The following is a 24,491-nucleotide window of genomic DNA, read 5'->3' on the forward strand; positions in this document are numbered from 1 at the left end:
AGTTGTTACCTGAGTCATTTAAAGTCATACAACTAGACAGTAGGAGTCAAGCCTAGAACCCAGGGTGCTCAATTCCCAATCCTGCATTTATGCCATGAGCATATACCCGTCTCCATTCGTAAGCCACCCCAACCTTCACTATAAGGATGCAAAAGGGAGAGCATCCTAAGCAGATCTTCAACATAGGGGAACCATATGGTATTCTCAGGGATAAGGCTGGGAACCCTGTGGTAGCACCACTGCATTAATAGCAAGGTTAGAGCAAGCTCAGTGGTTCACTGCCTTTTTGCCCCTCAATCCCACTGGCTTCCCTAATTCTTGCTTAACAAGTCTAAACCTTTCCCCTTTTAACACATACCTGAATTTCCTGTTTAGGAGTGAAAAGATTCTTGGACAGGATAGTAGAAGGAGCATCTTCTTCAGGGAATTTAATTACCACATCAGCCTACAAAAGAAATGCATGGAATTACAACAGACATAAGGATGGAAAAGAAAGGTCAAATTTTCCAGAGAATTAACTAATCAGTTCTCTTCTATGCTACAGTCAAAAAACCCCAAAAGTAGTGAGGGGATTAGCCCACAAATCAAGGTGATCTTTTTAAGAACAAAATAATTTTCAAAAGAGTGCTTTGCATGTTACTCATCTCTTGACTGAGAGGTGATAGATTCTGACTGAGATTTATTTTTGGACATAGTCAATGTCAGAATTAGTTTTGCTTGACTATATACATTAGTTATAAGGTTTTCTTTCTGGGGGGGGAGGGAGTCCCGGGGGTCCCTCCCTCAGCTGGGGAGAATGCAGGAGGGCCAGCAAATAAATGCTTGTTAACTGAAAAAAAATTTTTTTAAACCGAGCTTTGGAATTTCTGCCTCAAGGAATAACTGTTGTGGAAAAGATACAGATAAAAGGCCTAGATGGAGCATGAAAATACAATGGCCTCACTGTCTATCTGTCCTAAGGGACAAATTGCCATCCAAGGCCTCCCAGAATCTGGCCCCAATCTACCTTTGTAGTCTTATTTCCTCCCTCTACTCCCCAACCTGAGCTTAAATGACCTATCCAAACTGGACATCTTGTTCTCAAATGGGCCTTGTACTTTTCCACCTTTGCTCATGTTATTCCTTCCTCTCCAGCTTTTTTTCTAAAGCCTATCTGTGCTTCAAAATTCAGCTTAACAGTCATTTCCCTGTCCCTACTTCAGCCTCCAACTATTCACACATCAAGGGCATCTGGAGGGCTCAGCAAGAGCAGCCCCTATGGGGGCCCAGTCATGTCATTTGCTGAGGAATTAAAGATCACCTGACATTTCCATCAGCCTGTCAGCTGACCCCTCCTACAGGTGCCATCACTTCCTATTAAACTGGAAGGTCCCTAAAAGAAGGAGAGCCTCTATTCTGTATTTGTACCTCCAGCACTTATCCCAGGGCTTAGCATATAGTAAGCCCTTCATTAATATTTTCCTATTTCATGAAATTTTCCCTAACTCCTAGTCAAAAAAATGATCTTACCTCCTCTGAATTCCTCGAGTAGTTTGCATCACTCATGCAGCACTTAACATTTGTATTACCTTATATAATACAATTGGTTATTCATGCTATTCCTCCTTCCCATACAGCAAGTTCCTTAAGGACAAGGTTTCTCTTATACATCTTTGTATCCCCCCAAATGCCCAGCACAATGCTTTACACATAACTGGCATTCAATAGTTGAGAAAATGAATTTATTTAATTAGACTATTTACCTAAAAGTCATCCTAAACTCTGGCACCCAGTAGAATAAAGATTTCTCCAACAGTCCTGCTTTTACCTATAAACCAGGAAAGGGCAATCTGATCCTGCCTAGGGTGACAAGATCCGACTGTGCAAAAACGGTCTCATTGTAATTTCCTTGTGGCTGGGTCATCAGTATGGAGTCTGGGGATACTGAGGTACATACCACATTCCAGAGGATTGGATTCTCCAGGGTGGCATCTCCAATGATCAAGTAGAGGGTATAAGTACCAGATGCAGAGTCAAACTCACTCTTTCTTTCAGAAGTATCCAGTTCAAACTTATACACATTCTTGCTATCTGGTTCAGCAACAAATACCACTTCTTGACCAGTTTTCTGGTTGTGGAGACGGACAAATGTCTGGGGGGAACAACAAAGCCACCTTTCACGGAGATTTTCCAAGATGCCCTTGAGTCTGACATCTAGTCACAAGACTGAATTGTTGGCTCCACCATCACAAGGCCAGCCCTGTGATCTGTCACAGAGAAGCCTAACAGTGGAGCAAGTAAACAGACTACCCTGGTGCCAGTCTTACAGAGATTTGAGATAGAATTGATTACTCTTGATTACTACAACTTTTCCTTTCTTCTTCTAGTCTTTTAGTTACTTCACTGCATAATAAACTTCTCCACTGAAGGGTAAGAAAAGAAAGGGAAATGAGGCAGGACTCATCAGTTCATTTCCAATTTTCTAGATTTGTTAGATTTAAATTTAGTGGTTTTACTATTAGACACAATCACAGTGTCATACTGTTTTGAAATATCAGGAAATGATAAAGATGCAAAAATAAAAAACATCAATATAACTTATTTTAAAACATAAATACAATTCATTCAGGCTAATCCTATTCCTTAATATGGGAAACTACATAAGATCACCATGATCAATGTCGATTCATACAAAAGATCAAATATGACTGCTTAGGACTAAAGGCATTTTAAACTGAATCTCTGAAAAAAATGTAATCTTATGTTACTTCTCATATCATATTCTTCTGCAAATCTTCCCCTTCCCTACTCAGCAAGTCATCCTTTGTTACAAAACTTTAAAGAAAAGAGAAAAATATAAATAATAAAACGTAAATAAAAATTTTAAAAACCCAACCAATACATCAACTATACTGCCTAATGGTATATGTAATAGTTAGCATCCATAGTTCCCTATGTTGTCAACGAAAGAAGGTTAAGTACATTTTCTTAACTCTTTCCAGGGCTAAGCTTAGTTGTTAGAATTATATAGTATTTTATTTTTTTGGTTCTTTTTGTTGACATTAATAGAGTCATTATGTATACCATTTTTCCAGTACTGCTCATTTATTAATTCATGTAAGTATTCCCATGCTTCTCTGAATTCTTGCCATTTCTTATGACTCAGTAATATTCCACTTTATTTCGTGCACCAAAATTGTTTAGTCATTTCTCAATTAATGGCCAACTACTTTGCTGCTACAAAAGTACTATAAATATTTTGGTGTATATGGAACCTTTATCTCTTTTATCTCCTTGAGGTAAATGTTTATCAAGACTCATCTTCTCTACATCTCTCTGTTAACTGCAAAATGGTAAAGATGTTGAATATTGATTACTAAAAGCCTGCTTGTTCCCTACTAATACCCTCATCAAGAATAATCTTGATTCATGCAGAGATGACTCACAGAAATTTTTTATAGGTGGGAAATTAGACAAAAAGGTTTGTGGTTGTTGATGTTCTCTCAGTTGCTCTTTTTTTGACATTGATAAGGTTTATATTTTCTCTCTGCCTTTGGTATCTGCACATCCTTCAATACCTTGAGTACAGACCCCCCAAACACTCTCACAGCTGTATTTGTGTCGCCCACCACTAGCACAGATCTCATCCATGTACACAAGATTCAGGATGGCTGCTTTCCCATCTCTGTTCTCTTTGGGGACATTTCTGCCTCTCCTGAAAGGCACAGCTGGGGCTCATGTTAGAGTTCAAGTATGGTAGTTCCACTGTTATTGAGAGTGAAAATAGTTTACTATAATAATTTTTAAAGGTCTTTTCCATTTTCATCCGGGTGAATGCTGGTACTCTATGTGAGATCCTTATTGAGTGCCCATGGAGCAGGATAAACTACCAGTGGAGCTGAATCTCCTCAATCTAGATATTACTGCTATAAACAAAACCAAAAGAAAAGACGCCGCAGCTAAATAGAAGATAGCTCACAGCGAAAAAGGCAAGTAAATAAATACAATTTTTTAAAAATAAAAAAAATTTGTTTGCCCAAAGGCAGCATAAAAACTTATTTCATGTGATTTTGAGTCATCTCATATTGTTTGCACTTACAAGTATTTGCAAAAAGACCATCTCAAAAATAATTGCAGTTTAGGCCCTACTCTCAGTTACAGAATATAAAAAGGTAAAGAAATTCTAGGAACTTGATAAAATCCTCCAAACTAAATCAACTTACACTCTGATACTTGATGACTTTGATGAAAAGATGGGAGAAAGGAAGAAACAAGAAATATATGGAAAAACATGGTCCAGGACATGGAGAAAAGACAAAGACACATAGACTACACAAAGCCTTGTGACTTATGCCTTTATATCACAAATGCTTGCTTTGACAAATTGGTAGGCACTGGACCTGGTGAAGACCGAGTGACACTGCAAAAACAAAACTGAAATATATTTTAACACATAAGAAAAGACTTCTTATTCAAGTATCCTTGAATCATCTCAGTATAATCAGACCAATATTATGCAGAGCAAAGATCAGAATGAGTAAAAAGCAAGATGAACAAGGAGAAAAAGATATGGCATAAAACTGAAACAATTCAATTCTTAGATATTCAAATAGGTAACAGTGATTAAGAAAATCTGATCATGAGAAACTACACTGAGAACAATTATAATAATTTTATATGGAAGTTTGGTCAATGTAAATCAGTCGCCATATAAAGGTGATCAAGGGAGCCCCAAAAACAGCCAGGTGAACAAACACCTAACAAGAGGAGAGAGATGGCAGCTAAGGGCAACAACAGTTTAGAACATAAATTCAAAAATTTATAAAATCAAGAATGCTTGATGACTACAAGTAATATCCTCTTATAAAGTAAAGAGAAGCAGAAGAGTCTAAAACCAGTTCAAAGAAAACTTGGCAAGAGGTCCAGCTAAGTAAAGCCATCCCAAGGGCATTTAAAAACTATATGTTTGGGGCGGCTAGGTGGCACAGTGAATAGAGCACCGGCCCTGGACTCAGGAGGACCTGAGTTCAAACGTGACCTCAGACACTTAACACAAGAACTAGTCGTGTGACCCTGGGCAAGTCACTTAATGCCAACTGCCCTCCAAAAAAAGGGAAAAAAAAACCCCAAAACAAAAAAACTATACGTTTATGTAAACTTAAAATCATTTAAAAAATTAACCTTGTATAAAAGGATTTAAGTGCTTTCTTCCCCATGTTTTCTCCTCTATCATACCACACAAAGTATTTGTCTATAATTTTCCCTAAAAAGATGCCCTCCTCTCTCCAGAGATCCCCACCACCCCAACAGCTGCCACATTTTTGTTCAATGTTCTACCAAATTTTCATACTCCACCAAGGAGATAGCTTCAATTGGTGGTAATTTCCCTTTAATACTTACCAAGAAAGGCATGTCCCAAGCAAATGGCCTAGCTCTAGTGGTAGTAGAACTGAGGAACAAACAGTTCAATATACAGTGGATTTTCAAGGCACTTAGCAATACTTGAAACTAGGAAGTCTGAATCTTTGGATCTAAAGACTTTTATGTATTTTTGTAATGTAATTGGTCCATCAGGGCTACGAACTGCTAATTTTTAAACTTAAGAGTACTCTTCAAGAATTTGTGCTGAAAAGTGACAACAGAAGTTCAGTATGGCTTTTTTCTGACCTGGTGAGGGGTAAGTTCAGCACCAGTGTTTACATCAACCAGCTGGAAGGACAAGGCAAAGTTCTGGTGGCTGTCAACAGTAAATGAGCCCTTTCCTTTAGCTGGGTAGGCCACCCTAAAAGAGAGAAAGACAACGAGTAAGTTTTCAGAGAATCTCTACCAAGTATCCAAAGTGGGAACTAATACTGATACTAATATAATTCCCCTGTTAAAAAAAAAATCTGAAATGGGGACCTTATAAGTTAATCTAGTCCAGGAGTTTCTAACCCAGGCTTTGTGCATTTGTTTTTAAAAAATACTTTGGGAACTATTTCAATATAATTTATTTCATTTGTAATCCTATGTATTTTAATTTATGCCTTTATATAAAGATTTACCTGATGGTGTGAGTGCAGAACCTAGGAGTCAAGAGGCATAGCTTCAAATCCCACCTCTGAAATTCATTAAATGTGTGACCTTCCTTGACATACTGAATCTTCTCAACACTTCAGTTTCTTCAATTGTAAAATAAAGATTATAATACTTGTCCTACCAGCCTCACAAGGTTATTATGAGAAATGTCCTCTGCAAATCTTGAAATTTTATATAAATATGAGCTATTAGTGAATACTATACTGAGGTAGAAGCTCCAACAGGCACTTAATTATTACTTGTTATTTGACTGTAGACATACAAATTCATAGATCTGCTCATGTCATTCTGCTGCTCAAAATCTTTCAATGAGTCCTTACTGCCTAGTGTATAAAGTCTAAACTTTTCTGCTCAGTGTTTACCACCCAAAAGCATGTTCAGCCAAGTGCTGGATTTAGTCAGTGGACCTGTGATAAAGTCTTGATTCTGCACTTGCCATCTGTGAGACATTGGACATATCACTGCACTTCCATAGGACTCAGTTTCCTCATCTGGAAAATGCAGGGCTTGCACTAGATGACATGTAGGGTTCTTCGAGCTCTGTATCTATGGCCTTTTGAACTTGCCTTTCCAGCCTTTGCTTACACTACATTTTTCTCTATGCCACAGCTAAACAGGGCTACTTAAGTTTTGTCCAGGTATTCTATGCTTCACTCAAAGTGGAATATTCTCACATTGTTCTCTATGCTTGAAATACCTGCTTCTTTCCCTTTACTTCCTCTTGAATTCCTAACCATCCTTTAATACTCCAATTAAATGTGAACTACTCTACCCAATGAAGCTTTTCCTGACCCCTAATTTGTAATGACCTTTGGCTTCCTGGGACCTTACATAATATTTTGTTTATCCTTCTGTTTTACTCTGTACTAGTTACTTGTATGTGTATCATAGCCCACTTCTAGACTATAAATGGTACAATAAGAGAGGACTAACTTACATTGTGTCCTCTCCTGTCCCCATCTGTTTCATAAATGTTAAATTGCTGAATTGGCACCAGAACCCACATCTTTGTTTCTAGTTCCCTGACTGCACTTCCACTAGACATTTTTGATATATCAAAAATTTTACAAGACTGTCTCTTCTTTAAAGCATACTTTTAAATGGCGCATTGCAAAAGGATTTTTTGTTGGACCATGTGTCTTGATTTTTGTTTCAGATAATGTTATCACCTGGAAAATGCTATCATCTACCTCCAGAGAGAGGTGATGAACTCTGAGTATAGACTGAAGCATACTTTTATCACTTTCTTTTTTTTTTTTGAGGGGATACCCCCCTTCCCCCCCCCCCCCCCCGCCAACATAGCCAATAAGGAAATATTCCCAAGGATTTTACATGTATAATTGATATCATCTCACTTGCCTTCTCAGTAAATGAGAGAGGGGCTGGAGGAGGAGAATTTTAGAACTCACAATATAAAATATGAAAGTTAAAAATAAATAAAGATTAAAAAATATATATCATCAACCTAATTAATCCAGAGTCTAGCACAGTGCCTGGCACAAAGGAGGTGCTTGATTAATCCTATCAGAACTTCTTAGCATGTACTACCTAGAGCAGGACGGATGAGGGGAAGAGGCTGGTAAAAAATGCTTAAGGTTGTTCTTAGAAAAACTGTCCTTACCTGTTTCCTAGAGTGATGACTAAGTGTCTCACTAAAAAGTCTCTCTACTCCTGACTATGGCCAATGGAAGTGCTATATGTTTAAATTCCAAACTAATTCAGGTCCTAATCTGAAAAAACTTTCTTTCTGCCCATCTGCCCCTCAAGGCAGGTATCAGGGGCATCCTGTCACAGATGTATTTTAAGTAGTCATAGCGTTGTTTCCTACAATTCCTTAGAAATATAACCATAGGACAAACTACAGAGCCATGCGGTACTTTGTGGATTTTTCTCCTTTTCCTAATTGTTTTCTGGGCAAAATCCTCAGTTTGTTTTACTACTTAATACTAGACCTAAAAATAATTTGCTCAGAAGTTGAAACCAAATAGGAAAATTTGTTCTTTTCACAGTTATGTTCATGAATTTCAGGATAATATCACTGGGTCATATGAGCCAAATGCCAGTGGAGATTAATCAGGTTTTACTTACAAAGATACGAACTTCTTACCCTGATATAGCACATTCTATTTTTCAAAGTGCTATGACAAACACCGATTTCATTCTCAAAGTAATTCTATCTTTAATGCCACAGAAAAGCTAATTAACAAACACAGAGATAACCTTTACTACTTTCAACCCTTGTTGGGCTTCTGGATTACAAAACCTGACCCCAAAATGGCTTTGAGGGCAACCAGAATAGCTACTGGGTCTCTGAAGTTACCTCCGGCAAACAGAATCTGGGCTTACGCTGAACCCAGAGTTTAAAAATTCTCAAAAGGAAATAGTTTCAAGGCCTCTTGTGGATTTTCAAATGCCTGTGAGGAACACTGGGGCACCCAGACTAGAATGTGTCACAGCCTGCTAGCAGGCCCACCATGCACAGCTGCAGCATATTCTGGCATGCAGGCTGGAACCGAATGCAGCCAGTTACATTCTACAAAACTACTAATGCAGCAATGAAATCATGAGGGGCAGGATGCTTTCAGGGACCCTCTCTGGATACTATCATAAAGCTCAGCTGGCTGAAGATGAGGAGGCAGCTCTAAAGGTCTTGTATAAATTCCTTTTATAGTTACCTTGTGGTTTTAGGTGCAATGCTCTGATCTTTATCCACAGTTGAAAGATCCACATTTGTTATGCCAACTTCAGTGGAGACCTTGACTTTGAGCTACAGTGAAACATAAGAAAGAAATAAACAAAGTCTACAGTTAGTTACATGAAAAAGAACATTAATTTCTGAATCCCCACAATTCTAATAGAAAATAAAGCCACAAAATGGAGTCCCACTGGTTAATTATCATAGCTGAGATGATTAACAGAGGCAGCTTTCACCAGATCTCTTACTCTACTCAGGCAACAAATATTCTTTCCTAATCAAAGAATTCCTCAAATCCCAAAGACAGAAACATGGAATTCCCACAGCAAACTTCTTAACCCCTTTTTAGACCCAACAAGAACACAAGAGAGAATATCCTTAGCAAGGCAGATCACTGGAGTTAGGGGAAATCTTTGTACTAAGTATCATGTAGGCCTAATCCTTGAATCTTTACAAACAGAAACAAATATTTTGCTCATCACTGCTCTGGCGGAGCACTGGTAATTGTAAAAAAAAAACTCTTAAAAATCACAGCCCCTTTTACCAAAGAAACACAGATTAATGACCTGTTCTACAAATATGTAGCATAAGTGGGATGGGAAAGGTAAAGTCAGTTCTCTAGATTTCCATTTATCAATCTGATTATATTCTTTTTTTTTCAAATGCTTTATTAACTTCTGATTTACATCATTCATTTCCGCCAGATTTTGAGTTATATCTTCTTTTTTTTTGCTTTTTGGAGTGGGGAAGGCAGGGCAATTGGGGTCAAGTGACTTGCCCAAGGTCACACAACTAGCTTTGTGTTAAGTGTCTGAGGCCACATTTGAACTAAGGTCCTCTTGACTCCAGGGCCAGTAGTACTCTATTCACTGCATCACCTAGCTGCCCCTGATTATATATTCTTTTTTTTTTTTTTTTAAGCAATCGGGGTTAAGTAACTTGCTCAAGGTTACAAGACCAGTTATTTCTGGGTGTGGTGCTGAGTATCTGAGCCCGGGATTCGATCTCCAGGTCATCCCGACACTGGAGCCAGTGCTCTTACTTGCTGTGCTACCTGGCCGCCCCCTGATTACATATTCTTAAAAAAAAAAAATTTATTGTTATCTTGATTTCAAATCGCCTAGAATTCCCATTATATTATACCTCTCCTTTCTAGAGTCATTTCTTATAACAAAGATTTTTTTAAAGAGAATTTTTTTTTTAGTAAAGCAAATCATCAGATTGAAGAAATCTAGCACTATATTCATTGTTCCCCATATATGAACTCCCACCTCTACAAAGGAGGGGTGGAAAGACAAGTCTTTCCATTTTCTCTTTGCCTTTTACGAACATTGATAAATTATAATTTAGTACAAAAAGTGGGCATTCATTTTGTGGTATCAGAATAAATAATTCTATATAACATAGTCACACCCCAAAATGTATCAAAGGGCAGACTGTCAAATTACATCAAAATTAAGTTATCCTTTAAAAACTAGCAGCACTTATTTAAAAAAATGTTTAGTTATAGCTTCCCCCATTCACAATGAATACACCCATTCATAATATTAGGGTTAGCACCAAATGAAGACACCTAGCTATTTCCAAATCTTGCCTATAAATGGTTAACTGAAAATGTATTTTAAAGAAAGTTAAAATAATCCTACTCTTAAAACACAAAAACACTAAAAATCATCAATTTCATCTGCTGAGCATACTCATTTTAAAGAAGAATTAAAAGGTTTCCTGATGGTTAGCTGCTTCTTTTAAACAAACTATAAAATGTCCTTTCACAGCTTTACCAAGAAAAAAGAGAACTTGTTTTTCATTCAATAGGTGATTTGGAGGCTGGTCCACACTGGCCCTTTTTTTAAACTATAGTGTATGGCATAATCATCACAAAAATATCTTAATGCCAGGAAATGTAGCCTTTCTGCTGGGAGTAATAACCATCCTATTTAGTTCATCACTGTCAAAAATGATGGTGCATTAGAGGCAATTAATGCTAATGACAGCTTCCAAAGCCCATGGCTCCCCTGACAACTTGCCCAATAACAATGAGTACTATTAAGGGCCTTCATGCAAAGCTGCCAGTGTTTAATGCACTCCCGCCAACTCAAAGCACCTCAGGAGAGATTAAACAGGACCAGCCTGCTGGCTTTGATGCTCTAAGTGAGATTATTATTGCAATTAGAAAGCAAATTTGACACGTGCAGCAGAGGTCAGCCCTTATAAATAAGAATTAGTCCTACTTTGATGAATTACAGAAGGCAGGATGCTAATACTAACTCCACCATCAGGTTAAAAAAGTGACGGCAATGACTTAAATGGAAGTCATTAGTATTTACATTAATAATAGCAATCAGCAATTATTGTTACTGTGCATTTATTTCTCAGGTTTTTTTTTTAACTACTACAGAAGCATTTAACAAATACTAGGCTTGATTCAACAATGAATAAATTATTCTCTAGAGAGATAAATGCTCACCATTAGCAATTATAGTAGAATTTTGAGAGCACTGAGGACTAGGTAAATGACCTTGAAACCGCTTTCTAAGTGGTAGTGTCTCACTAAAGAGGAAAAACTGGGACGGTGGAAACATGACATGCCTAAATCATGCATAAAACTAGGAATAGCACCTAGAGATTATCAATAAGACTCATTCTTCTTAAAACATAAATGAGATTTATCAACAGCTACCCTATTTTCCCCACTCCCATTTCAATCAGCTAAAAAGGACCTTAAGAAATTATTTGGTTTTCAACCTTATATTGAAGCAAGACAGCCTCTGAAACCAAACTACTTAATTCTCTACTTCAAAAAACCCTCAGTATTTGGATGTTAATTTTCTGGTAACAACCTTGTCCATTCTTAGCAAGGCTGGTCCTCAAGCAACAAGCATATATCTATTCCTTCATGCTTCCCAACTACCTGTTATCACGGAAAGGCTTTAATCAGACATCTTGGTTTTTAAAAATATTTGATAACTGTATCAATATCCCCAGCACTTAGCGTAGTGCCTGGCATGTGGCTAGGTGAAGCATTTATTAAGCTCTTATAATTTATCACAAAGATGGTACTGAGTGTATGCTCTAATAAGAAAGTATGTATACAAGAGTTTTACAAAAAAAATTAAAGTGTTGATGTTTACTTAAAAGGCATAAATTTCAGTTACCATCAAAATTCATATATGGATCTCACACAGTATACCAAGATAAGCTCAAATGGGTAGATGATTTAGCTATAAAGGGTGATAAAAAGCAAATTAGGGGAGCAGGAAGCATATAAAAAAATTACCTCAGATCTATGGATAAGGGAAGAGTTTATGGCCAAACGTGAGATACAAAGGTTCACAGAAGGTAAAATGGATAATTTTCATTACATAAAATTAAAAAGTTTTTGCACAAAACAAAATTAATACAGCTGAAATGAGAAAAAAAGCAGGAAACAGGGGAAAACTTTTTTAAGAGTTTTCCTGATCAAGGTCTCATTTTTCAAATAAGGAAGAAAAGGCCAAATTTGTGAAACTATAAGCCATTTCTCAATTGATAAATGGTCAAAGGATATGAACAGGCAGTTCTCAGAGGAATAAGCCAAAGTTATCAATAATCATATGAAAAAATGTTCTAAATCACTAATAATTAAAGAAATGCAAATTAAAACAATTCTGAGATATTAGAGATCTCACATCTACAAGACTGGCTAAGGTGACAGAAAAGGAAAACGATGTGGGAATGTAGGAAAATAGGTACAGTGATGTGCTGTTTGGTAGAACTGTGAACTAGTCCAACTATTCTGGAGCACAATATGGAACTATGCCCAAAGGGCATACCTTTGTGTGCACCCTTTGAATCAGTATCATGGTGAAGAAATTAAAGAAAAATGACCTATATGTATAAAAATATTTATAGCAGCTCTTTTTATGGTGGAAAGAATTGAAATCTGAGTTGATACCCATCAATTGAGGAATGGCTCAACCAGCTGTGGGATGTGACTGTGATGGGATATTACTATAAGAAAAGACAAAGGAGACAGTTTCAGAAACACCTGAGAAGAATTATATGAGCTGATGCTAAGTGAAGTGAGAAGAATTAGAACACTGTACACAGTAACAGCAGTATTTTTTTTTAAGCAACTGGGGTTAAGTAACTTGCTCAAGGTTACATGGCCAGGTGTTTCTGGGTGGATGCTAAGTATCTGAGCCCGGATTTGAACCCCCAGGTCATCCTGACACTGGGGCCGGTGCTCTTACTCGCTGTGCTACCTGGCCACCCCAGTAACAGCAATATTGTAACAATAATCAACTGTGAAAGATTAAAAGATTCACAATCCCAAAGAACCCATTATGAAAAATGCTATGCATCTCTAGAGAGAGAATTGATGAACTCTGAGTGCATAATGAAATATATTTTTTTCACTTTCTTAATTTTTCTTGCTTCTCCCCCACACAACATGTCTAACATAAAAATGTTTTGCATGACTTCATAAATATATCATATTTCTTGCCCTCTCAATGGGTGAATAAAGATAAATTAATATTAAAAAAATTTTTTAAAGAAATTTCAATTTATATGCCCTGGCATTTTTGGAATGTCAAATTAAAAGTATTTGTCAGTCAAAACAAAACAAAACCCCCTCACCAAATTCACATATTGGAGAGGGCTTATTCCCTGATATCACCATAAAAATGAGGTAATTTTTGTTTTTACAGCTCTAAACATGTAAAAGTCTAATATATATTCTCCTTATAAAAGATTATAGGCTATACATTATATGTAAATTCTCAATGTCTAGCATATACCACTCAATCCATGCTTAGCTATCAACAAGCATTAGTAACCTGACATAAAAAGGCTACTTCACCCACCACACTTGTAAAGCACATACACTCAATTCTTTTACATGATACAACATTGGCAGACTGTCAAATGACAGTCCAAATATTTAATTTCTTCAATAGGCTTGCTTTGGCTTGGTCAGGGGATGAAATCAAAATCCCCTAGATGAAAAATGATTTATTCCTGTTTACATACTGCTTTCAACACTGCCACAGCAACAGAGATGACAAGAAAAGCACCTACCTCTACGACATTTGCAATGTAGCGGCTATCACCTTCAACGTGGATAGAGAAGTCATAGTAACCACTGGCAGGCTTCACATTCATGAAGTTCAGATCAAAACCATCTCTATGTGAATTGGAGCATGGTTATTAAGGCTTAACTAAAGAAGGGCTTTAATAATAATAACAATCATAATGCTTTATAAAAACTTATTTACATTTCATGATATTTCTTGATTCATTCAAAAAGCTCATAACATAAATAGAATAGATTTTTACCTCAATTGTACAGAAGAGGAAATACAGGTTTAGAGAGAGAAACTATATGACTTGTTTCTGATCTCAGAGGAAGTAGGAGAGTTGGGTATTCAGCATAACCCAAATCTTCTGATTTTGAGTTCCAAACTCTTTCTACTACATTATATTGCCTCTTTAATACCACAGTCTAGTACTATTAGCTGTTGATTTTAATAACAACTAGACTAAAGGTCGCACTTTGATTTCAAGGTTGCCCAAACTGATCTCACTTCTTTTAACTATCTCTATCCCACCTCCTCTATTTTTCCCAAACAAATCTGTTTTGTCCAAGTCTTCCAGATTATACTCTATCTGCAGTGCCCTATACCTCTAGCATGTGAAACTTCTTTTTTCATAACAGCTCTTAAAAATTCACTTCTTTGGGGCTGCCAGGTGGCTCAGTGAGTAAAAGCACCGGCTCCTGTGTCAGGATGACCTGGGGATCAAATCCGGGCTCAGATACTCAGTACCACACCCAGAAATAATAACTGGCCGTGTAACCTTGAGCAAGTTACTTAACCCAGACTGCTTAAAAAAAAAAAATTCACTTCCTCCATGACTAATTAGAAAAGAAAATGAATTCCTGAATCTAGCCATCAAAACATGTAACTCCTGAGGTTCTCTTTACTCTTAAACTTTACTCTTTACACATTATGTACTTTTCCTATTTAATATTAATTACTTTGTTTTTCAAATTGACATTTTTAAAATATGTGTCTTCTGTTACTTATGCATATTTTATGTGTGTCCAGTGAATATGTTCTTTCCATCTTAAATTCTAGGCCTCTAGTAGGGATGTGGGGCTTGATTGCATGATACACAGCATAGTACAAAGACACTTTAGTCTGATAACGATAAAGCTGGTTAGGCTTTTAAAAATTATTAGAACAACAGTGTGGTCAACTGCAAACATTCAGTTACCCAAAAAGGTAGGTCATAAGAGATGGAACCAGCAACAGGAGGCAGTGTAGGGCAGGAGAGAAAGATCTGAATTTCGAGTTAAAGGCCCTGGGTTCAAAGTCCAGCTCTTGCCACTTAATTCCTGTGTGATCTCTTGCGAGTCTTTTACCTCTCTAGGCCTCAGTTATCTCATCTGCAAAATGAGATGCATGGACTAGATATCCTCGAAGGTCCCTCCCGGCTTTAAATTTATGATACTATGATCTATGTTTTTAATTTTGTAAGACAATTTTTAAAAAAATATAAAGCCTGGGCCTTTTGATACCTATAAACCAATTATGAAAGTAAAACAAGAATGAAGGCTTATTCAAAGAATTTCTATAGCCAAAGATAAGCTTAGATCTGGTTTTATGATCATGATACTAATAAAGGGTTAATTTCATTAACCAGGAGACTACTGCAATTCCCCACCTCTAAGTTTTTGCTCACATCATTATCTCTCCATGGAATAGTATACTCAGATACTTAGTATAATCAGACTTAAATGTGTTTTTGTGTTATGGTACATCCCACATGATCAAGTCCCATATTCCTAGGAGCTTAGAATATAAGACAGAAACAATGGATTCATTGGACAGATGTAAAATGTACACAGGTAACAGAAGAAAATACCAACTCTTGAAGCCCTTTGCACTCTTCAAAATCCTGATAAAATACCCTCTCCTTAAGTTAATTCTGCTAGCCAGGAGTGGAAAGATGTCAAGACCCTTAAGATTTAGAAGTATGAACTGCCTTGGCTGCATGTTTTCACGTGTACATATATTACTATAAATGTACTTTATGTATAAAACCACTCTTTCCACTGATGCTTTGTATATTTATGGGAGAATACACCCCAGTTCTATAAAGAATGTCTTATAGTCATTGTTCTTAGTGTGCAATATCAGTGAGTGCTTCTGCCTTAGCTAACTGTGAAAGGTGCTGATTATTAAAAGCACACCAATAATACAAACATGCCCTTTCTTCCATGTACCCTTCACTGAATCCTGCACATGCCTCCCACCCCAGGAGTGATCTCTATATGCTCTAAACTAATGTTATAAATGAATCTAAGGCTTTAATACACTGGATTTCTCATTCTTTGTACTTCCTTTATATTCTATCACTCTACCTTATATTACAATTATTATGCAAATATCTTATGCCCAGTAGAGTGTAGGATCCTTAAAAGCTGGGGTCACATCTTACACTTTTGAGTGATGGATGGTCAATAAATGGCTGCTTAATGAAAGAAACCAACTGTTTTTTTTTTTAATCTGCTAAAAGGCCAGCAGAGTAGTCTAGCAACTTACCCTGCTGCAGTGAATGCAGTCTGCTGTAGGACTGTGTTCTTAGTCGAAGAAGACTTAGCACGTTCCAGTGTGACAGAAGCATGAGCCAGCGGCTGTGACATAACATTAGAAACTTGCAACTGAAAAGAAATACAAAATTATATGTAAAAGCAAAGACTGCATCACCTGATTACTTTTTTTTTTGGAGGGGGGAAGGTAGGGCAATTGGGGTTAAGTGACTTGCCCAGGTCACAAGGCTAGTTTTTGTGAGTGTCTGAGGTCAAATTTGAACTCGGGTCCTCCTGACTCCAGGGCCGGTGCTCTATTCACTGCACCACCTAGCCACCCCAACCTGATTACTTTTTATTTCCTCATTCATACTGGCTGTGTGACTCTAGGCAAGTCATTTAATCTGTCTGCCTCAGTTTCCTCAACTGTAAAATGGAGATCAAAGGGCTGTTGCAAGGATCTAATGAGCTAATTAATATCTGTAAAACATCTGTGTTTATTTCCTGGAATATAGTAGGTACTTAATAAATGCTTTTTTCCTTTTCCCCTTTCAAATAACTATGGGAGATCTGCTCAGGTGAAAATTCTGGACTGTAAGTTGACATCAATAATCAAATATAATTAAGCTGACCTAAATGATAAGATTTTGTAGTTAAAAATGAACTGGATCACAAGCTTTTGGAACTAGAAGGAACCTTAGCGATCACATAGTCCCACCTTCTCACTTATACAGATGTGAGAACTGAAACCTAGTGATATTGTCAAAGGATACACAGTGGACTGGATGGCAGAGCAAGTACCAGTACATGGATTTCCCACCTCTGAGACCAGTTACCACCATACCACAATATCTTTGTATCATTCTTATATTATTCTTCAGGGATCTGTGATTTCATTTCAAGGGAAACTCTTTCCACCAACATAGAATGTAAGCCCTCTCTGTCCGATGACAGTGTTTGTTAACTGTTGCCCCTAAAAAAATTCATCCCCAAGAAGCCAGTCTTCTGGAATTAACCAGGGCCAGTGTTTGGATGAAAGGCATTTAGTCTATTACCAGACCTGTTATGTGAACCTTTTTCCAGTGTAGCAAGACTTAGGTTGGGTTTCACTGGCAAAGCCTTCAAGATTCCAGGTCACTACTACACTGTAATGAGGCACCAGTGTGAGGACTTGAATGTAGGCTACACCAGAGTGCCTAAAAACTCTTTAACAACCAAAATTCCTTAGTAAGATGACTGATATTGGGACAACTGCAGGACATATAGATAGGTTCTAGATTGTTAATATATATTAGAAAACCATAAAAGGAACTTCTTTGAAGGGTTTTAGCTTATCTCTGGTTTGCAGTCAACCCACCCAGTTGGACCTGAAATATCCAAAAGCATTCTTCTTGAAACAATAGACATTTTAGGGGCGGCCAGGTAGCACAGCGAGTAAGAGCACTGGCTCCAGTGTTGAGAAGACCTGGAGATCGAATCCCGGGCTCAGACACTTAGCACCCACCCAGAAACACCTGGCCGTGTAACCTTGAGCAAGTTACTTAACCCCGATTGCTTAGGGGGCGGCCAGGTGGCTCAGCGAGTAAGAGTACCGGCTCCAGTGTCGGGATGACCTGGATCAAATCCGGGCTCAGATACTAAACACCACACCCAGAAATAATAACTGGCCGTGTAACCTTGAGCAAGTTACTTAAACCCAATTGCTTTAAAAAACTATAGACATTTTAAAATGTTCAATAAAAAAAATGAAAAATCAACAAATATATAAAGGGATATCAAAGGGATGCTAGTACTTACTGTCATATGACTTTTAGGGAAAAGAGATGTAAAGAGAATAAGTATTTTTGTAGCACGTACTTTGTGCTAGACACTGTGCTAAGCACTTTGCAAATATTATTTAATTTGATCCCCCAATAACCCAGGGTAATAGGTGCTATTACTATCCCCATTTTACACTTGAGGAAACTAAGACAAACAGAGGTCACAGAGGTCACTGCCCAAGGTCACAGAATTAGTGTCTGAGGCCATATTTGAACTTCAGCCCTGACTCCAGGCACCATGTAGCTGTCACAACTTCTATCTGACAAAGTTATACATTAGGATTATTTAATGATAGAATCCTGCAGGATCTCTTAGCGAATGAAAACTGGGTGATGCAGTAGGTACTTAAGAAAAAAAAAATACTATACCCTCACTACCTCGAATGAAAAGGATCCAATTATCTATTTTAGCAAATTCTACTCAGTAAATTCTGAGATTACATAGGAGTTAATGTAGGAATTTTAAATTTCAGAGCAATATATTTTGTAAGATTCTGGTGTTGGAGAATGCATTTTGTTTACTTTAGAAAAAATTTAAAAATTATGACCTTAAATAAGAGGGCAATATATGCAACTGTGAACTTCTACAACATACAGCTTTTTAAAAAGCATACATTAAATTTAACATAATGGTAATAAACCTGCCCTGCTAGTCTGTATCCCCTTTTGAGTTTCCTTCTGCTCTTGAAGAGTGTATTCTTACAGATGAAGGCCTCTTGGGTTATCATGGTCACAGAAATGAAATTGTGTATGCAATTAATTCACACAACAGAAGCTAGGATTATTTTAAAATCCTTTGAAAAATTAACCTTAAATACAAGGATCAGGCAGTTTTGTGGAGAGTACAAATCTAGGCATCATTTCCCTCCTTAGTGAACTGAGTGGTGTCCTAAATAACACTTATACCGTTCATGAGGCCAATGATGTGGTTCTTGTAAAATAAAGCAGTCTTCTAAAAAATGTGCCATGGACTCTAAGTAAGCTTGTTTTGAAAAGTCCTACCCGGAGAACAGGCTGCTGGTGAGACACTGAAGCTGAACCCTCAGCAACAATGACAAGAGGAAGGTGATAGCGATTCTGAGAAAATGCAGCAGCCGCCGCAGCAACACTGAAGGCTTCAGAGAGAGAGTCGAAATTCTTTTTGCTGAAAACAGCATTCACCAGCTGGATCACTTGATCCTGAAAGAAAAGGGGAACATTCCAAGATAATGAGTAGGAAAGAAAGAATATATGAAATATGCTTCCTCTTTTTGTCAGCTTCAAAGGTGGATTAGGTCAACTCCTTCTAAAGTCACTCCTCCATTTTCTAGGTAGTGGCATAAAAGGTCTTTTGGTCATAAAATGAAATTTATAAATGGGAAGAGAATAAGCAGAAATTCTGGATTTACATATGATGGCTTTGGTACTATTTTTATCATGTGTGCAAGCTGAAATATTTCTGCAGATTACTATTGTGATGACATGGAATTTTAAAAGAAAAAATCCACTACTGTATAGTTTATACTAGTGACATGATCAATCTACTTTTCAAAGGTGTAGATAAAGGCAAATCAACTCCCTAAGATTAAAATATATCCATGCATAAACATGTGATAAAAAAACATTTTTACTGGCTGGCCTGAAATTCTCTGCCTCCTGTCCTCCTCTCTACTTACCTGGCCTCCTTCAAGTCTCAGCTAAAATTTCACCTTCTAAAAAAGGCTGTTGTATAAAGACTAATGCCCTCCCTCTAAAATTATCTCCAATCTGTCCTTGCATGTACTTGTTTGTATGTAATCTCCCTCACCAGACTGTGAGTAGGGACTATTTTTGCCTTATTTGGTATCAAGCATATAGCAGATGCTCAATAAATGCTTGTTGACATGAGATGGTATACACAGTAATACCATTTACAATGAAATATATTGCTCACTAAATCTTTATCCCCTCACTTGCTATTTCCACTACCTTTCTTTCTTCCCATCCCATCCTTATAAGAAAAACTAGGGCTAAATTAAAGAACTTTCAAAACCAAAGATTTACATCAGAAAGGAACTTAAAACTACTATCCATTAGGAAATAATGTACTAGCCTAGAGAAAAAAATTTGGAAGTGATTTTAAATGATAAATTTAAGAATACAAGATATTTGTAAAAATTATGGAGCTGGCATGCTTAAAGAAGAAATACTTCCTTCCATAAAATTATAACACACATACCTCACTATCTAAAAAGAACCTTTTGTTCCTGACAGTGAAATTCAGTTAACATTAAACTGTGATCTGTAATTTTACCAATTATATTTTTCTATCACTTGGCTCTTAACATCTGTGACTACTCACTAGCGTTTCTCTGTAAAATGTACTAACGGGGTTAATTTCTCTGGTCGCACACCTGTTTTGGAAACTCTGAGACATAACGGTAGAATTATTACAAATCTGATAGATAAATTATCATCAATTTGGTCTTTTATCTACCCTTGGCAGTACAGATGTTCTGAATTGTCTCTATAACTATAGAGTCTATTTTTCTCCATTACCATCCACAAAAAGAACTTAAAAAGGTCTTTTAAAGTAGGTAAGCTACTCTGGCTTTTTAATTTTTTCAGGGGGAGGGGAAAAGTCCTATATACAAAGGAAACTACTATGAATAACTATAAGGCAGAATCCTTAAAATGGAAAAAAATGTGGAAAGATTTTCATGCAGGGCTACAATCCAAACATCCTAGACAACTAATTGTTTACTATTTCCTAAAAATTCTCTAGAGAAAATTCTAGTGTTTAACAATACATATCAACAGGGAAGTTTCAATATCTAATTCAAATCCCTCCTTCTAAATACTGAACAGAAGTTTGCTTTTACAAATACTCTGGGGCAGATATTGGCAAACTTTCAAAAGTGGGGCAGCCGGCGGCAGATTCCTATTCTTCTGAATAAGCACAAGCTAAAATAGGCAAGAAGCACAAGGGTAGCCCAGCTTAAAAGTATCTCCTACATATCCTCTACCAATGACAGAGGCATCTGAATTGTCCCAGTCTTTCTTTAAAAATGAAACATGTTCAAGGATTAAGAACATCTGGCATTTACACAAACTTTAAGAGGAACACTGGCTAGCTAGAATACATGAGGGCAAAGAAAATTATTATGTCATACAAGAATCTACGGAAGGAACTGGGTTTATATAGTAAGGAGAAAATACCTGTGGACAGAATTTAAGAGGTAAGAATGGGGCGGGGGCAAGGGCGAGAACAGCAAAATAGATAAACTGCATGAAACTTACATACAAATAATATTTGCTTGTTTTTTGTCTCCAAGTACTTAAAAGCTGTCATATGAAAGAACAATTACACTTACTTTGAATGGCTCCAGAAGTCAAAACTAGGACTAATGAAAATTTTAGGTCAATTTTATAAGGAAAAAATGTGTAAAAATAGTTTTCCTCATCACTGGATATATCCAAGTAGGGATTAGATAACTATCACATTAGAGATTCATGCTCTTTGTAATGGCTGGACTAAATGGCATCTAAAGTTCCATCAAACTAAAGGATTCAGTGATTATCAGGAATCACTTTAACCAAATTGTCTCCTAAACTCGGCTTAGCTGAGGTCATCCAAATCAGAGAAAAGAGTTTTAGCTATCAGGAAAGCATAAGAACATCCCTGAAGGAAAGGCATAGGTGGAAAAGCAAAAAAAGGACCAGAGAGCAATACAAAGGAAATAAGCAGGGATAGGGGATAAGGGAGAGGATCAACAAGTATGAATTTCATCTACTTCACAATTGTGACCAGAGACTCCTATGAACATGTGCATTAGTTTACCAATGTGTACTTGGAGGTGATCACATTTTTCTAATAGCCTTTATTTGTAAAAAAAAAAAAAAAAAAGTTCATCTGGCATCAGTAGATAAAAGGCTTTTTGTCTTTTATTTTATTAACTGTCTAATACCTCCTTAAAGGGTGGCTCTGTTCCCACGTGGTCTGAGAGCTGGTAGGTGGCAGCAACAAATAATGCTGTGGGCTCTAAGCCTTCTTCGAATTGTAGATACACTCCACCCAGGTCATCTAAACGAGCAACAAGGTCCTGCCACAAAAAGACACAATCAAAATACAAGTCAAATAAAAAGGGAGAAACTATATGTAAGTAAAACAAAGCTATTTATTATGAGTATGAACATGCTGGGCTCTGAGGACTCTCAGAAGTTTCCTGCAAATCTAGTGTGCTCCTCAAGAAAGAAAGCAATCACAAGATCACCTGACATCTATCTGTCAATACAGAGAGCCCCCACTCTTAATCCCCAAGTAGCACCAGAAATTTGGGAGAGCAAACCTTTTTTCCATCCATCTCCATACCTTTGCACAGGTGTCCCCCTACCTGGCCTTCATTCTCTCCCTTCTCCTCTGCCTTCCCCTCAAATTCAACTTGGGTCACTTCATACAGAAAGCTTCTCCTCATTCCCTTAGCTCCTAGTGCTCCTTTCTTTCTCAAACTAGCTCATATTTCCTTGGGATCATAGACTTAAATTCAGAAAGAAGCTTAAGCAGTTATCTAGTCCAGCTCCTTCATTTTACAAATGAAGAAACAGAGACCCAAGGAGATTAGCTGACTGTCACAGAGACAGTGGCACAGGCAGAATTTGAACCCAGATCTCTGCCACTGATCTTTTTACTGTACCATGTGTACTTGTTGCAGAACAGAAGCTTGTGGGCAGAGATTATTTCATCTTTGTCTTTGTATCTAGCAGTGCCTTGTACATAGGAGGCACTGGATAAATATTTCTTGAACTGAAAGAACGTTAAACATGGGAGCCAGATGACCCAAAATCTGGCTCTACCACATGCAAACCATATGAAACCAGACAAGTTACTTTTCTGAGCCTCAATTTCCTCATTTATAAAATGGGAATATTAATATTCATTACCTTCTTCTAAGGCCTTAACCAAATTGTTTTAAGGAAAGTACTTTATAAAAATGTAAAAAGTTATATAAACATATACTGTTATTAATAGGAAAATAATTTTTCCTTATCCAACATACAGCAACCTGGCATCAGTGTGAGTCTACAAGAGAAACAGAATGAAGATGATGGGGGCTGGTGCAGAGGCCCGGAAGACGAAGGGGGCCGGCACAGAGGCCCTGACAAGGCCTGATCAACGTGGCAGCAAGCTGATCCACCAAGCACAAGGGCCACTGCCAGGCCTATGACTGCAGGGCTGGGACTGGACAGAGTCGGCTACAGAACCCACAAAATGACAGAGAGAGTTAACCTCCTGCTGAAGGAAGTGGCCAGCACAGCGCTCTGGGAGCCAAGCCCAGCCCTGCTTGAGCCCGAGGTTTTAGCCTCAGGGTGCCTTGACTAGCCTCCATCTACAGGGACTTCAGATCACCAGCACCTGTAGCAGTTTGCAGAATTATCAACCCATAGATGCTAAGGACAAAGTAAGAGGTTATTGCAGTGTAGACTTTGGGACCTGGGAATTCAGGAGTGCAGTCAGCCTTGCCCCCTGGAGGGAGAAGAGGCTGAGGTGAGACAGCCATGCAGTTGCTGCCACGTGGCTGCTTCAGAGCTCCTGGTCTGCAAATTGCAGGGGGACCAAGAGTCCAGTCTGAGGGGTAATCACTCTTGCTTTAACCTGCTTGGGTCTGAATTGTGGTGTAGGGTGGAGGTCCTAGGGTGCGTGATCAGTTTGCCAGAGCGTGGGAAGGCTTCAGAGAAGGCACCCAACTAATAGCTCCAGCAGCTGAGAAAACCCCAGCAATTGGGACAAAACTCTCCATTCTGGTAGCAGAGTTCTACTGTGCCAAAAACCTCAGAAGTCAAGTAATTGCATGGCAACATGAGCAAACGAGGGAAGCAAGGCAAGCACAGTAATCCAACTTTGGACTCCTTTTTTGGGGACAAAAAGGATCAAAGCATGGAATAGGAGGAAGACAGCAAAGTCAGAACTCCTGCACCAGAAGCTTCCAAGAAAAGAATAAGCTGCTTACAGGCCATAGAGGAGTTTAAGAAGGACTTTGAAAACCAAATAGGAGAAGTGGAGGAAAAATTGGGAAGAGAAATGAGAATGATACAAGAAAATTATAAAATGAGAGTCAACAGCCTGAGGAAAATAACACCTTAAAAACAGACTAACTCAAATGGCAAAAGAGGCTCAAAAAGCCAATGAGGAGAAGAATGCCTTAAAAAGCTGAATTTGCCAGATGGAAAAAGAATTTCAAAAGCTCACTGAAGAGAATCATTCCTTCAGAATTACACTGGAGCAAATGGAAGCTAGTGACTTTATGAAAAATCAAGATACTATTAAACAGATTCAAACAAATGAAAAAATAGAAGGCAATGTGAAATATCTCATTGGAAAAACCAC

General features: G+C 37.7%; 1 protein-coding gene across 5 annotated transcripts in view; it reads right to left on the minus strand.

Moving 5' to 3' along the window:
* The window catches only part of RPN2 (ribophorin II), a 99,221-nt gene that overhangs the window by 11,363 nt on the left and 63,367 nt on the right, over window positions 1-24,491 (minus strand). For 4 of the 5 annotated variants that reach the window (XM_069063546.1, XM_069063544.1, XM_069063545.1 and 1 more), the window contains 8 exons: window positions 22,075-22,209; window positions 19,151-19,327; window positions 16,342-16,460; window positions 13,814-13,919; window positions 8,733-8,824; window positions 5,647-5,761; window positions 1,937-2,131; window positions 359-445 (listed from right to left, as the gene is read on the minus strand). In XM_069063546.1, coding sequence (XP_068919647.1) covers window positions 359-445; window positions 1,937-2,131; window positions 5,647-5,761; window positions 8,733-8,824; window positions 13,814-13,919; window positions 16,342-16,460; window positions 19,151-19,327; window positions 22,075-22,209 — 1,026 coding nt within the window. The remainder of the gene's footprint in view (window positions 1-358; window positions 446-1,936; window positions 2,132-5,646; window positions 5,762-8,732; window positions 8,825-13,813; window positions 13,920-16,341; window positions 16,461-19,150; window positions 19,328-22,074; window positions 22,210-24,491) is intronic. The other variant, XM_069063549.1, reaches the window with a different exon arrangement.

This window comes from Petaurus breviceps, unplaced genomic scaffold (assembly GCF_028583685.1).
Source record: "Petaurus breviceps papuanus isolate PSGF00001 unplaced genomic scaffold, PetGlider_PUasm1.0 90591, whole genome shotgun sequence".
Lineage (NCBI taxonomy): Eukaryota > Metazoa > Chordata > Mammalia > Diprotodontia > Petauridae > Petaurus > Petaurus breviceps.